Source organism: Electrona antarctica (genome assembly GCF_951216825.1).
Source record: "Electrona antarctica genome assembly, chromosome: 11".
Lineage (NCBI taxonomy): Eukaryota > Metazoa > Chordata > Actinopteri > Myctophiformes > Myctophidae > Electrona > Electrona antarctica.
In genome coordinates, this window is record NC_136792.1 from 48,551,521 (window position 1) to 48,564,912 (window position 13,392).

A 13,392-nucleotide genomic window follows, 5' to 3' on the forward strand; every position below is an offset into this window, starting at 1 on the left:
CCATTCTTTTCATGATTATTAGTGAGGACCTATTATATGAAGATAGGTTGAAAAGTGGTGAAGTGGTCCTTTAATGAAGTTCATGAAATTAGAAAAATGCTAATTCGATTTGAATACTGTATGTGTTTGTGTATATATTTAGTGTACTGTACAACTCCTTGACGGGGTTACCAGCTATACCCTTACAAGTCCGTAAATCGGAGAGTGTACAAATAGACCCGTCATGGGGGGTTCTGTGACCTTCATGCATACCTACCTAACTGGGTGGTCATTGAAATAAATGTAAAAAAAAACCTTGAGGCACGCACTGCGTTAACCAGTGTACTAATTAGTTGTGGCGGTGTTTTGTTGCAGAATGCTGTGTGTAAGGAGATCATCCCCACTAATGAGTTCATCAACAGTAAGCTGACGGCCAAGGCCAACCGCCAGCTACAGGACCCGCTGGTCATCATGACGGGAAACATCCCCACCTGGCTCATAGAGCTGGGAAAGACCTGGTAAAACACTACACTACCCATAATGCACCTTATGAAACATCCCCACCTGGCTCATAGAGCTGGGAAAGACCTGGTAAAACACTACACTACCCATAATGCACCTTACGTCAAAATATGTCTCTTGAGGAAAATGTATTGGGGAACCCTGATGTACAGTATGAAAAGAGCGCCCCTCACTTCACACACAGGTGTGATTTTGACCCAAAAAAATGTATAGTCGCCAAAATAAGTAGTCGATTAATCACTTTAATTAATCATTTTATATTTGTTTTTTTATAATCAATTAGTTTGCGCTACAGTTGCCTCACTACCGTTGTTCCTTCATTAACCCATTTTAGGTGGGAACCCCTTTTGGTGTTAGCATTATGTTATGCTTTAGATATTGAAAAATATCAGATCTACAAGCTCATAGCGCGCCACCGAGTGGCGCGCTATGAGCTTGTAGGTCTGATATTTTTGAAAAATCGAAGAACGACTGACATAGAAACATCGCTTTTTCAGAAAACTGTCAGGATGTAGAAGACATTTTTAGAATCTGATCTCAGGCCTAAATGGGTCAATGTGTATTCATCTGTCCATGTCTCTCCACCCCGCCAGCCCGTTCTTCTTCCCCTTCGACACGCGGCAGATGTTGTTCTACGTGACGGCCTTCGACCGCGACAGAGCCATGCAACGCCTACTCGACACTAACCCCGAGATCAACCAATCGGACTCTCAGGACAGCCGTGTGGCGCCACGTCTTGACCGGAAAAAGGTTAACCGTTTGTCCTCCATTGTCTGCTAGATGCCCTAAAAAATGCCATAGTGACGCGTTTTTCCTTGTTTTCCTGCCACCTGCTGATCATTAAGATGATTAGGACTTCTTCTAGAGGTAGAAAGGAACCCACAGATAACATTTGGAGGCTAGAAATGAAACTTATTTCAATGAATGCATTTTAACGACACTACACTGGTTTGACGTGAAAACTGAACTTCCACAGGAACCGGCATGATAGCCACGATATGTCAACTTTGCTTAAGTCTCTCATAATCGCGATATCAAGGATTAGTAGAAAGTGATATGGCAATTGCATTGTTTGACTCAAGTTGAACACTTTTATTTTCCACCTTACTGTCTGTATTCACTCGTTTCATTGTGTGGTTTTGTGTTTGACACTCAACAGAGGACGATAAACCGTGAAGAGCTGCTAAAACAGGCAGAGTCTGTCATGCAAGACCTTGGCAGCTCTAGGGCCATGCTGGAAATCCAGTATGAGAATGAGGTACTAATACATGTTTTGTATGTAAATGTATGTACATATTGGCGATGCAACTATCTATTATTTTCTTAGCGATTATGCTATTGATTACGTTTAAACGAATCAAGGAATCAATGGTGTCCCTGTATCACTCTCCTCCCCCACTGCAAATAAATGCTGAGTACGTGATCATTTTGGATGTCGCCCATGTAGTAATAATAGTCTTTTCACTCATTACATTTTCTCACTATTAATGTTTCTCTTTTTTTTTATCTCAGGTGGGCACAGGCCTGGGCCCCACTCTGGAGTTCTATGCTCTGGTGTCTCAGGAGCTCCAGCGGGCAGACCTGGGGCTGTGGAGGGGTGAAGAGGTCAACCTGGCCAACCCTAAAGGTACCACCATGTTCATCTGTACTCAACTTGAGGTTGAACACACACTAAAATATTGAGTGTTTAGCTAGAAATAGCTGTCGCAGACTACATTGCTGACTTGAAGATGTTGTCCTACCTAAAAATATGTTTGTGTGAAACATCTTAATACTTGCTAAATCTGTTCGATGCCTGTTGGTATATGGTCTATTTTCTTCCAAACTTTTTTTGGTCCCGTCAGTATTCCCCCTGAATGTAACCAGTGTTATTGACTCTGCCTCTACAGGAAGCCAAGAGTCGACCAAGTACATGTTCAGCACCAGGGGACTGTTTGCGGTTCCCTTTGGCAGGACGACCAAGCCAGCACACATCGCCAAAATCAAAATGAAGTTCCGCTTCTTGGGAAAGCTGATGGCCAAAGCCATTATGGACTTCAGACTAGTAATTACGCTTTTATTTATTTATTTTATGGTCTGCACTTAAGTTGTCTGGAAGGGCTGGAACGACCGGAGACACTTGTTTTCTGCTGTTGAATATAAACCAGGAGTATTTTCTGAAAACAAATAGTAGATAATTGCTGTTGTCCCAGTGGAAAGCTTGGGACAACAGGAAGCTTTCCTGGGCCTTGCTTTAGGTTTATTCGGAGAATGAATAGTGTCATTTTTAGTATCCAACATCTATCGCGATGAATGGATCGGTACAATAATGTTTCCAGCCATGGAGAGACATGCGGTTATCAGGTGCTGTTTGACAGATTTGAGAGAACAGTGTATGAGAGTGGTATCATCAGTTTCTGAATACTTTTAGCAAGCAACCCAAAGTAAATAGGATTGCATGTCATTAATTTGGCGTCTGGTGTCTCTCATACCTGGGACAGATGTTTAACCCCATGCAACTTTGCATCCCTATTTTTGGGTGAACAAAATAGCATGCACGTGACCAGTTGTGATCTTGTATATCAGCTATTTTCTTCAAAGAGATTTGGTGTAGAGGAGAGAAAGGAGCGGACCAAGTACAGAAGTATTTTTTAGTTTAAGTGGTCCATGTTGTATAAAATGTGTAGGACTTGCCCTAGCCTCAATGACACAGGTGTATGCAGAGGCTAAACCTATGTAACTTAGATGGCATTTTATGTAGGCTTGTCACTCTATAGCGTATTTGCAAAGTTTCATTATAGATATTCCACTGTTGGGTTCTTAGCTTAAGTATGATTCATGATGACTATTTTGATGTATTACCATGTGTTTTGTTCTTGCTTGGCAGCACACCTAAACCTAACCTTAACCCATGTCTAACCAATGACTAGTCTAAACTAAGTATGCACCCCGCTTACTGTAAATCGCTCTGGATTAAGAGTGCTAAATGCCTAAATTGTGGTTGGCAGAATACGTATATCGATGCATGCACACACAGACTAGCTCTATCAATGCACAGATCCAACAGTTTTGAACTTTCAGCATTTAACAACCTCCTCTCCTGCCTGCCCTCCCTCAGCTGGACCTGCCCTTGGGGCTGCCCTTCTACAAGTGGATGCTGAGGCACGAGTCCTCCATCAGCTCCCACGACCTGGTCAACATCGACCCCGGCGTGGCCAAGTCCATCCAGCACCTGGAGGACATCATACGCCAGAAGAAACGCATCGAGCAAGACCGCACACAGGTGAAGAACTCTCAGCGACCACAGTGCAGCCACAACGTAATAATACACTTTATTTTTGGTAGCTCTTCTTCTTCTTCTTATAACGAGGGTACAACAAAATGCTTTAGGTCAGGGGTGGGCAAAGTTTGATGATAGAGAGAGAGCCTCTATATTTCCCACACTCATTCCAGAGGGCCACATTGAATTTCTGTCGGGGAGAAAGCTCTTTTTTTTGTCTCACAAAAGTACTGGTCTACAAGCTCAAAATGTGTCGCAATGTGGCACGTTTTGAGATTGTAGATCTGCTATTTTTGCTTTCAAATTATTAGGGCTATTTTTGAATTAGAATCTTGAAAATACATTTTATTTAATTTCAAAGGCATTTAGTTATACTTTTGGTAACTTTATGAACTAGTACTAGTCATTAAGCTAATAATATAGAGTGAAGTAATTCAAGCGGGGCATGTCTGGAATTTGAACAGCTGAAATCGATAATATATCAGTATTCCGAAGTGAAGGTGGAAGTTGCCCATATATGCTTTAACGGGTTGATGTCAAATGATGCAGGCAGTCAAAGTACAACTAATACATTGTAGACACAATAAAGAGAATATAGAGCTGGCCAAGAGAGGGGAATTAAATAAAGTGATGAAAGGGACTATTGGGACAAACTAGTAATGGAAATAAAATGGATAATCTGGATAAAACATGGCATACGGTACCACTTAAGCTGTGTACAGAATCTAAAGTTTGTCCAAATTGGAAATACATTTTGAGAGCACCAGTGTGACAGGAATGGATGCTGTGAAGTCCCTATTGGCAATTTAAAGGCCTCTAACTATCAATTTCTGATAATTATGTGTAAGTGGTTTTGTTTTAGCCAAAGAGGGTAGGCGTTTTGTTGTGTCCCTGCATGTTCATTATGTTCCTGAATGTTTTCTCTCTAAAGGCTGTCTGGAATTGCATATTTGTGACCAGATTTGACTGAGAGACTGCCATCGCGCAAATTACAGCTTTTCACCAGAGGATTTTTTTCCAAAATGAGTTAATAGCACAGGCAAACTCTTCACATACTAGAGCAGTGTTTCCCAACCTTTTTTGTCCCAGGGCACACTTTTCATAGCCTAAAAATCTCAGGGCACACCTAGATATACGGGGTATAGGCCTATCTATATACATATACATACATATGTGTATGTATGTGTGTGTAAATATATATATATATATATATATATATATATATATATATATATATATATATATATATATAGTGTTGGGAAAGTTCATTTATTTTAGACTTTATTGAATAAAAAAACATTGGGGGATTAATAAAGTGACAACTTTTACAATATCTCCATTACCATTATCCAAATTAATTCCTTATTATATATTTCTTTTTAAATACATTTTGGAGAAAAGAATAGCTCGCATGCAATGTGAAATGCCACCTAATTCTTAATCCTTTTCCTTGTCTTTATTATGGGCCAACTTGTGAAAGCTGCATGCTTTTATTGTGAAGGGTCTCAGTTCTCACAGCCTGCATATTTCCACGTGCTGAAAATAGCTGATCGACAAGCTCACAACACGTTGCGTCCGCAACGCGTTGTGAGCTTGTAAATCAGCCATTTTCAGCATGGAACACGTGTACGACGAAGAATAAATCGGGCATCACTGCGCTTCTGTGGAGGATTTTGTTCGCCGAACGAGGCGATCATGTATGGACACTTGGACAGCTATTTTTCGTGGCACATTATGTTTAATCACAACAACGTCACGTTTACTTTACCTCCTCAGTGTTTGGGTCGGGACATGTAGGACTGTATGTGTCTGCTGTCTACGTGCGCTCCAGTCTTACTGGAGGGGGCGAAATGTAGCGTCTTCTGGATGCATCTCTTTAGCATTAACATTTCAATGGCCGAGGGTCGTTAGAGTATATTGTTCCGTAGTTGTTATCGCACGTCTAATGGTTAGACGTGTGACAACAACAGTGTTTCCCAACCTGTGTGCCGCGGCACTTTACTGTGCCGTGGCATATAAGCCATATCTCCAAAACTGGTGGGTCAAACTGAACAACCAATGTGTCAATTTGAAGCTATGATTCCCTGCTTTCATATGACATGAAAAAACGAAAATTCAAAAAAATCCAATGGCAGTCCCAGTCAAATTTAGTCATATTTATTACCATGCCCCAGCTATTCTTCACATCACATTTATTTTTAAGCCGTTCTTATCTTGACGTTTTAAGGTGTTCAATCACAAACGTATTACTAAATCTCTCCAAAATCTTTCTCTTCTGTCTTCCCTCTGCGTCTCGGTTGTGTTCTCAGTCGAGGGAGACGCTGCAGCAGGCGCTGGAGAGCCTGAACATGAACGGCTGCTCAGTGGAGGACCTGGGCTTGGACTTCACCCTGCCGGGATTCCCCAACATCGAGCTGAAGAAGGGGGGCAAGGACGTCCCCGTCACCATCTACAACCTGGAGGAATACCTCAGGGTATGTATTGTGTTGTACTGATTTCAGCCTTTGGGATTCCACAGCAGCCATGTACTGTATGTCTTCCATAGAAGCATCTCTTGTACTGAAAATAGCCCATCTACAAGCTTGTAGATCGGCTATTTTCAGTAAATAGCCGTTTAACCCATTTTGGGTGGGAACCCCTTTTGGGGTTTTAAACATTGTTATAATTTAGCTATTGAAAAATAGTAGATCTACAAGCTCATAGCTCAGAGCTTGTAGGTCTGTTATTTTTGAAAAATCGTGAAAATATTTATTTCAGAAAACTGGAGGATTTAGAAGATTTTTTTTTAAATTTCTAGGTCAGGCCTAAATCGGTTAAGATTAAAGAGTATTTGAGACTAGAAATACAAAGCATGTTCAGAAGTATCTTCCATAAAACCGTAATGCTCTCGAATATATCATAAAATTAGGTGCAATCGTTAAAGAACGATTGCACCTAAACATCTCAGTCCTACATATTAGTTCATTTTTTAGGAAACTTTCATGCTGTTTCACAAATCACAGATTCGGACTGACGAATCCTAATCTGATTTCAGTCATGAGATTTTATTTAGCTTTATTCCATGCATCTGTTACTCAACTCCACATATTCCGAAGTTCAGGAGTGTTCGTCTCGTCAAGACATTCTGTCTTCAATGTTGTTAAATGTGTGTTTTTGTTGTTGTTGTTTTTTAGTTGGTGGTGTACTGGACCCTGAACGAAGGCGTGTCCAGGCAGTTTGAGTCGTTTAGGGAAGGCTTTGAGTCGGTCTTCCCCCTACATCACCTACAGTATTTCTATCCAGAGGAGGTGAGCACTGCGCTTTATCCTTGCTGAACTCGTGCATGGTTCTTCAAGTGTGTGTGTGTGTGTGTGTCACAATTATTACATAATCGCCTAGTAGTAATTATTTGAGATAATCTCTATTTTTGCATAATCGTCAATCGTTTCCATGTTAAAAAATGTCCATACATTTTCAATCATTTTTGAAAAATAGCAGAACTAGCAGATCTACAAGCTCACAACACGTCAGTGATGCTAAAAGTAGATCTGCTATATATTTTGTAAAGGTTTTTGGAATATGTCATTACGAAGCCTAAAAGATGAACAGAAATACAAATTGTAACGTTCTAATGTTCAGTGCAAAAAAACCCCACAATTAAATCTTTAATCATGACAGCCCTGTGTGTGTGTGTTGTGTGCGCATTGCTGTTGTAACTGTAATCATGACTGCAGCTGTAGTAAAGTTTTGCCCTGTGGTTGTAGCCGGACCCTCTAATGTTTGTGTTCAATCTCCTGCGTTTGCTTGTAGCTGGACCAGCTGCTGTGTGGCAGTAAATCAGAGACGTGGGACGTCAAGACACTGATGGAGTGCTGTCGGCCCGATCACGGCTACACACATGACAGGTGGGACAGTCGCACGCCTCAGACACTCCAGGCCTATTCATTAGGGATGGAGCTCGTACATTTTTCATCAGGTTTATCGAGCCGCGTTCATATTGAGCTCGCTATCGAGCATTTTCTATTTTGTGGAAAGACAATACATTCTGAACAGAACCAGTATATTTTGTGTTGTGTGCCTGCAGCCGTGTGATTTGACACTGTTGTGTTGTGTTTCTGCAGCCGTGCCGTGCGCTTCCTGTTTGAGGTGCTGAGTAGCTTCGACGCCGAACAGCAGAGGCTCTTCCTGCAGTTTGTGACGGGAAGCCCCAGACTGCCTGTGGGAGGTGAGTGGCATAACACAACTGTTTGATCATCTGGCTTTACTTGACAGGGACAGTGCAAATTAGAGGTCTTCACGGGTCCAATTTGACCTACCTGTACCCAAATAGACACGCAAAAGAAATTGTACGCGGAAAGCACCCAGAGATGTCGGAACCGGAGCCGAACAGACCCGGCTATTAAATAGAAATATGAGTTCCGACCCCGAGCAGCACCGAGAGATGTCGGACCTACCCGTACAAAACTAGAGGACCCGAGGTTCTTTCTTGTAGTACAAAAGAAAAACGAGCACTCTTAACTCATTCGGTGCCGAGATCACCTTTGGATGACTATTTTAATATCAATTGATTACGATGATCAACTTGTGTCCTGTATGCGCTCGTAACACTCTGGTAGCGGTCCGTTAAAAATCCGCTGTTCTTATTCCGTCTATGGGGACGCAGATCTTGGAACGCTAGTAATATCCCGGATTCTTCTTTTTAGACCAAAAAACTGCTTGATTTGCGGCTCATTTCTCAAAACTATATGGATTAAATGACAATCGTGGGACATGTCACATAGCAGAGTTTTACTTCCTGACTCTCTGTTTCCGGCCAAATCGGCCAGAAGCAGAGAGCCACACATGTATTGAAAATACATGTGTGCAGTTCCATGCAAGGCACCAACCTGCACATTGGGAGCAATTAGGTGTTCCCAATGTGTCTTGCTTCCAGGACACTTCGACACTAACTCTGGGGGAGCCCGGGTTCGAACTGGGAACCTTGTGGTTCCCATACGGTCACTCTACCCCTGAACCACTGCCGCCCCGCTAGGGTCGAGCCCTCCACCAGATGGCGCTGTGGTGCCGAATGAGTTAAAGGAGAATTCCATGCTAGAAGGCTTTCTTACATTTATCTGTAGTTGTTACGTCCCCGCCAAAGAGGTCCAGGTGTTATTTTGTGCAAAACCTAAGCCCTCAATGAATTGAATGGGGCTATGGGGTGTTGTGGTAATTTGCTTATTTCCATCGCTCAAAATTATTTTTTTTTTTATATATCCTCTCTTCATAATGTACATAATATCCCAAGCGGCAAACTTTACTACTTATTTCGATGGAAATAAGCGAGTTAGCATAACGCCCCATTCAATTCCCATTCAATGCAATTCATTGAGGGCTTATGGTAGGGGAGTAAGGAGTTTTTGCACAAAAAAACACCTGGACCTCTTTGATGGTGACGTAACAACTACAAATAAAGGTAAGAAAGCCTTCTAGCATGGAATTCTCCTTTAAGGTGCATTCAGTTTTGCGGCCCTTTCTTATTAAGATGCCTGCAGTGCGGGCTGTATGAATTATGCTGGGAGTCTTGCACATTCATTACATGTCATACTCTGTGATGAGGGGAAATAGGTAAAATCTTGATTATCTGCCCTGTCAGACTGTGCCGGTTGAATTAAGTCTGCTGTCACATTGTGCAATGAGGAGGCCTCAACCTACGTCAGCCGAAGTATGCTGGGCGTTGTTTTACCTTGAGAAAACAAAAAAAGGAAAGGAAGATGACTTCAACTCAGGGCTTGGCTGAGCTTGAAGAGGACAGCATTTGATGGCAGTTCCCTAAGGGGGGCTGTTAGCATCTACAGCCATGTTTCTGTCTGCAAACAGTTATCACATGAAACCCATCAAACCGTATGTAGTGGGTCTTGTATAATTCTCTGGTGTTGTAGCACCAGCCACACATGACAAACGCAATTTTTTTGGACACTGCCATAACTCTACCTGTGATCCTGTTACCACTTACCATGTCACACTGGAAGCTTGTAGATGCCTATGACTAATATGACATCTAGAATCCATGATGGCCAGAAGGCGGCTGATATTGTACAGTGTGTGTGATCACCAAATTGGTGTGAATAGAGTGTATGCGCATGCATAAAGTGAGTGGCAAAGTGAGTTTAATGCAATCAGGCCAGAAAGTAGTTTTTTGTCACTCAGTAGGCGTTCCCGCATAACTTCTGGGTATGATGATGTCACACGCATACCCTCTATTGTTCTTGCACTAACGGAAACCCTGAGTGAAGGCCTTACCATCAATAACTGTGTATATACGACTTACTGCCTTCTCAAAAGTAATGGCATTAAAAACAGTCTGCTTTAAAACAATCCACACATGCTCCAAAATACATGGTGTTGATATATCGCCTTTATAGCTTGTAACCATTATTTTAAACTTTAGCTGTTGAAAAATCGTGAAAATGTGTGCAAATCTTTTAATATATATTCTTTCGCTGTGAACGTTTTTAACTCAAATATTTGCTTCTGGGGCGTCCCTGGAACAACATATTTTCAAATGGGGGTTGGCGGCCAAATGCATACAATTTTCTTTTGACAGGAAATCATTTGAGAACCACTGACATGGAAACATACAGGTTTTTCAGAAAACTGTTGTGATTCAGAAGACATTTGTAGAATCTGGTCTCAATTCTAAATGGGTTAAAATAATCCATACATGCTTCAAAACACACACCATGCATGAGAAAGCAGGTGGACGTGTTCAATCTTAACCCTTGGTGTGTTGCTCTGTGTCTTATCCCAGGTTTCCGGAGTCTGAACCCGCCTCTCACCATCGTCAGGAAGACGTTCGAGTCCACCGAGAACCCGGACGACTTCCTGCCCTCGGTCATGACGTGCGTCAACTACCTGAAGCTGCCCGACTATTCCAGCATAGACATCATGCGTGAGAAACTGTTGATCGCGGCCCGTGAGGGCCAGCAGTCATTCCACCTTTCCTGATCGCGCAAAACGTTTCGTCTCCCAACATTCAAAATGCCTTCTACAGCAACTGACGAATTCTTGACTTCCTTATAGTGTTTTCTTTTGGGTTTATTTTTCTTTTTTGTTTTTGTTTTTTTTAAATCACATACATCAAGGCTATGTGTACAGCCTTCTTGTTTAGAGAAAGCAGCTTGCAGAAAAAAAAATTAAAGACTTCAGATATATATTTGCTGCCCCTGTCTCTCCTAAAAACTAAAAACAGAAAAAAACAAGGAAAGGCCGTTACATGACTCACAGATCCTACAAGAAAAATAATAAAAAGACAAAAACAAAAACAAGTGAGAAACTTATATCAGTAGTTGAGTAATGTTTAAAAAAAAATGATGAAAAGAGAAAAAAAAGAGAACCTGGGTGACATTTTAAAATTGCATTGCTGTGTGATATTTAAAAAAAAAAAAAAGGGATGTTTCCTGTCCAGGTGGGTGGATAACGTCACTGTGTGGTGAGGAGGAGGAGGGGGTTGGGGGTTAGGGGGGGTGGGGGGGGAGGGGAGGGAGGGAGGGGTTCCATCGAGCAAGCTAGGTTCACTTTAGCTCCAAAGATCATTTGTACAGACAAATTTGCAGACTTTGCTCATTCTACAACATTTGATAGAATAGCTTCTTTGTTCTCATGTCCCTCTTCTTTCAGTTTGTTTGTCTGTTCCGCATTCTGTTCTGTATATTATATTGCGCCCCTTCCCCCCCACCCGCGCCCCCACTCCCCCCCCCCCCCCCCCCCCCCTGTTGTGTGTTGCATTTCGGTTCGACGTTTCCCTCCTAATGTGTGTCTTTCTTTGCTTAAAAGCTGTGGAAACGAGAGTTGCAGTTGGTTGAAATGACGGGTAGACGAGAGCATATAGTATCTTTTACTTTATTTTCTACCCCCCCCAAGATGACTTTGTGTTCTGGCCTGCTTATTTACAGAGGGCTTCGGCTCGGACGTTGATGGGTTTGTATCCGGCGTGTTGGACATACAGAATACGTTTAGTTTTTTGCTTTTTACTTTGATGGAGTTAGTGCGTCTCCGTAAAGGGCCCTACTGGCAATGCAGGGTACTCTCCAAGGCTGATTTAGATCTCGTCACTCGACCGCGTCATAGTTGCAGAGGCGTCTTTTTTCTTTTCCCCAAGCGACGTCGTGTGATGATTTTTTAAGTTCAGCCTTTAGTAAAGACTGCTAGGGCCAAACTCTGAGCATCCCCACCAACACAATGTAGCTGGGCACAAGATTTGGCTGGTCTCATTTTATCGTTTCATGGCCAGATAGCATTTCAAGTTCATTTATGGAATAAAGTTTATATGCAGTTTCACACCCTGTTTGAGGTGTGAATGTCTGCTTTCCTTTTTTTTTTTTTTTTTTAATTTTCTATATTGTCTTTTTTTTCTTGCTGTAGTTCATTTTTTGCACTGCTGGCTTGGAACAAACCGTGGTGTGCACCTGCAGTCTGTGGCCAGTGGAGGGCGCCACTGTATGCTCTCTTGGCCCAATCGTTCATGTGCTGGTTTCTAAGATCTGCAATAATTTACTGCATCAGGTTCATGTTTTTACCTGAACATAAATAAAGTAACTGTTTGACTCAATCTTGTACGTTTGCTTTATTGAACCGTTTGATTTATTGAATCATTCTGTCCCTGTCTCAGATTCTTTACAATGAAATGGGTTAGGGGTGTCGGCCGTAATGGAACATGGACAGTCATTGTTCAACGTTGTTTCTTGTCGGTGTCTGATGTTTCTAACAGTACGTTTTAACAGCGGGCGACAGCCAGACAAATTTTCCGCAAGTGCATTATTTGTCTATGGGACCCGGCAACTAGCGGCAAACGGGCGATGGTCGAAAAGTGGGCCGAGGAACGTCGCCCGAAAATAAATAATTCATTTTTTTTTTGGGCGATGTATCGGCCGATTTACTGGGGTTTTACGGAGTATAAGGTTGGGTCTAACCGTTTAGGCATATAGTTTATTGGGTTACGTTTAGGAATAGCAGGCTGAGCAGTTCCGCCGGCTGTACACCCAGGGTGACTGTAGCCTGGCTAATAAGCCAGACTAATATCACACAACACTGTCGCAGGATGGATTATTTTTTTGCCAACTGCTGATTCGGTCTGGCTTATTAGCCAGGCTAGGGTGACTGTGCTTTGAGGCGAGCTTTCCAGTCTTTTCTAGCTTTGTGGAACAAACGGCTAGAACTAGTGTACCACCGAGATTCTAACCCGGTTCTCCCATATGGGAAACCAAACGTCTACCGCTAAGAATCGGCCCTTTCTTCCCCCTCCCCCCTCACCACAAGGCCACTGAGATGGTTCTAAAATGTTATGTACAAAATATTGCCTAATGCCCCCCACCCCCAAAAAAAGAAGAACTGCCCAGTCTTATCTGCACTTTAATCTGAATCTACTACTTTAGTCTGATCTGATCTCAATGGAATATATTGAGGATGAGGGTCCTCGGGTCATGTTGAGACACTGAGACGTGGCTTTAAGTGACAGCTTCACGGTGGCGTCGTGGGAGGATTCAATATGGCAGAGTTGAGGCCATAGGCCATAGCTGGTGTCTCTTAACAACCGCAGTTATATTGATCGTAGCAGCCTTGCCGTGACGACAAAGCCTGTGGACTCCTTACGTAAATTGAGGCGATGAATCATT

At 42.4% G+C, this 13,392-nt stretch overlaps 1 protein-coding gene across 9 annotated transcripts in view; it reads left to right on the top strand.

Annotated features, from left to right (window-relative positions):
* Nucleotides 1–12,329, top strand: part of trip12 (thyroid hormone receptor interactor 12) — a 63,544-nt gene extending 51,215 nt beyond the window's left edge. For 6 of the 9 annotated variants that reach the window (XM_079513403.1, XM_079513400.1, XM_079513406.1 and 3 more), the window contains 11 exons: nucleotides 355–497; nucleotides 1,095–1,251; nucleotides 1,661–1,759; nucleotides 2,014–2,128; nucleotides 2,391–2,545; nucleotides 3,599–3,799; nucleotides 6,070–6,234; nucleotides 6,934–7,047; nucleotides 7,550–7,644; nucleotides 7,861–7,964; nucleotides 10,530–12,329. In XM_079513403.1, the coding sequence (XP_079369529.1) occupies nucleotides 355–497; nucleotides 1,095–1,251; nucleotides 1,661–1,759; nucleotides 2,014–2,128; nucleotides 2,391–2,545; nucleotides 3,599–3,799; nucleotides 6,070–6,234; nucleotides 6,934–7,047; nucleotides 7,550–7,644; nucleotides 7,861–7,964; nucleotides 10,530–10,726 (1,545 nt within the window). In that variant the 3' untranslated portion in view covers nucleotides 10,727–12,329. The remainder of the gene's footprint in view (nucleotides 1–354; nucleotides 498–1,094; nucleotides 1,252–1,660; nucleotides 1,760–2,013; nucleotides 2,129–2,390; nucleotides 2,546–3,598; nucleotides 3,800–6,069; nucleotides 6,235–6,933; nucleotides 7,048–7,549; nucleotides 7,645–7,860; nucleotides 7,965–10,529) is intronic. The other 3 variants (XM_079513407.1, XM_079513405.1, XM_079513408.1) reach the window with 1 other exon arrangement.
* Nucleotides 12,330–13,392: the final 1,063 nt, after the last annotated feature.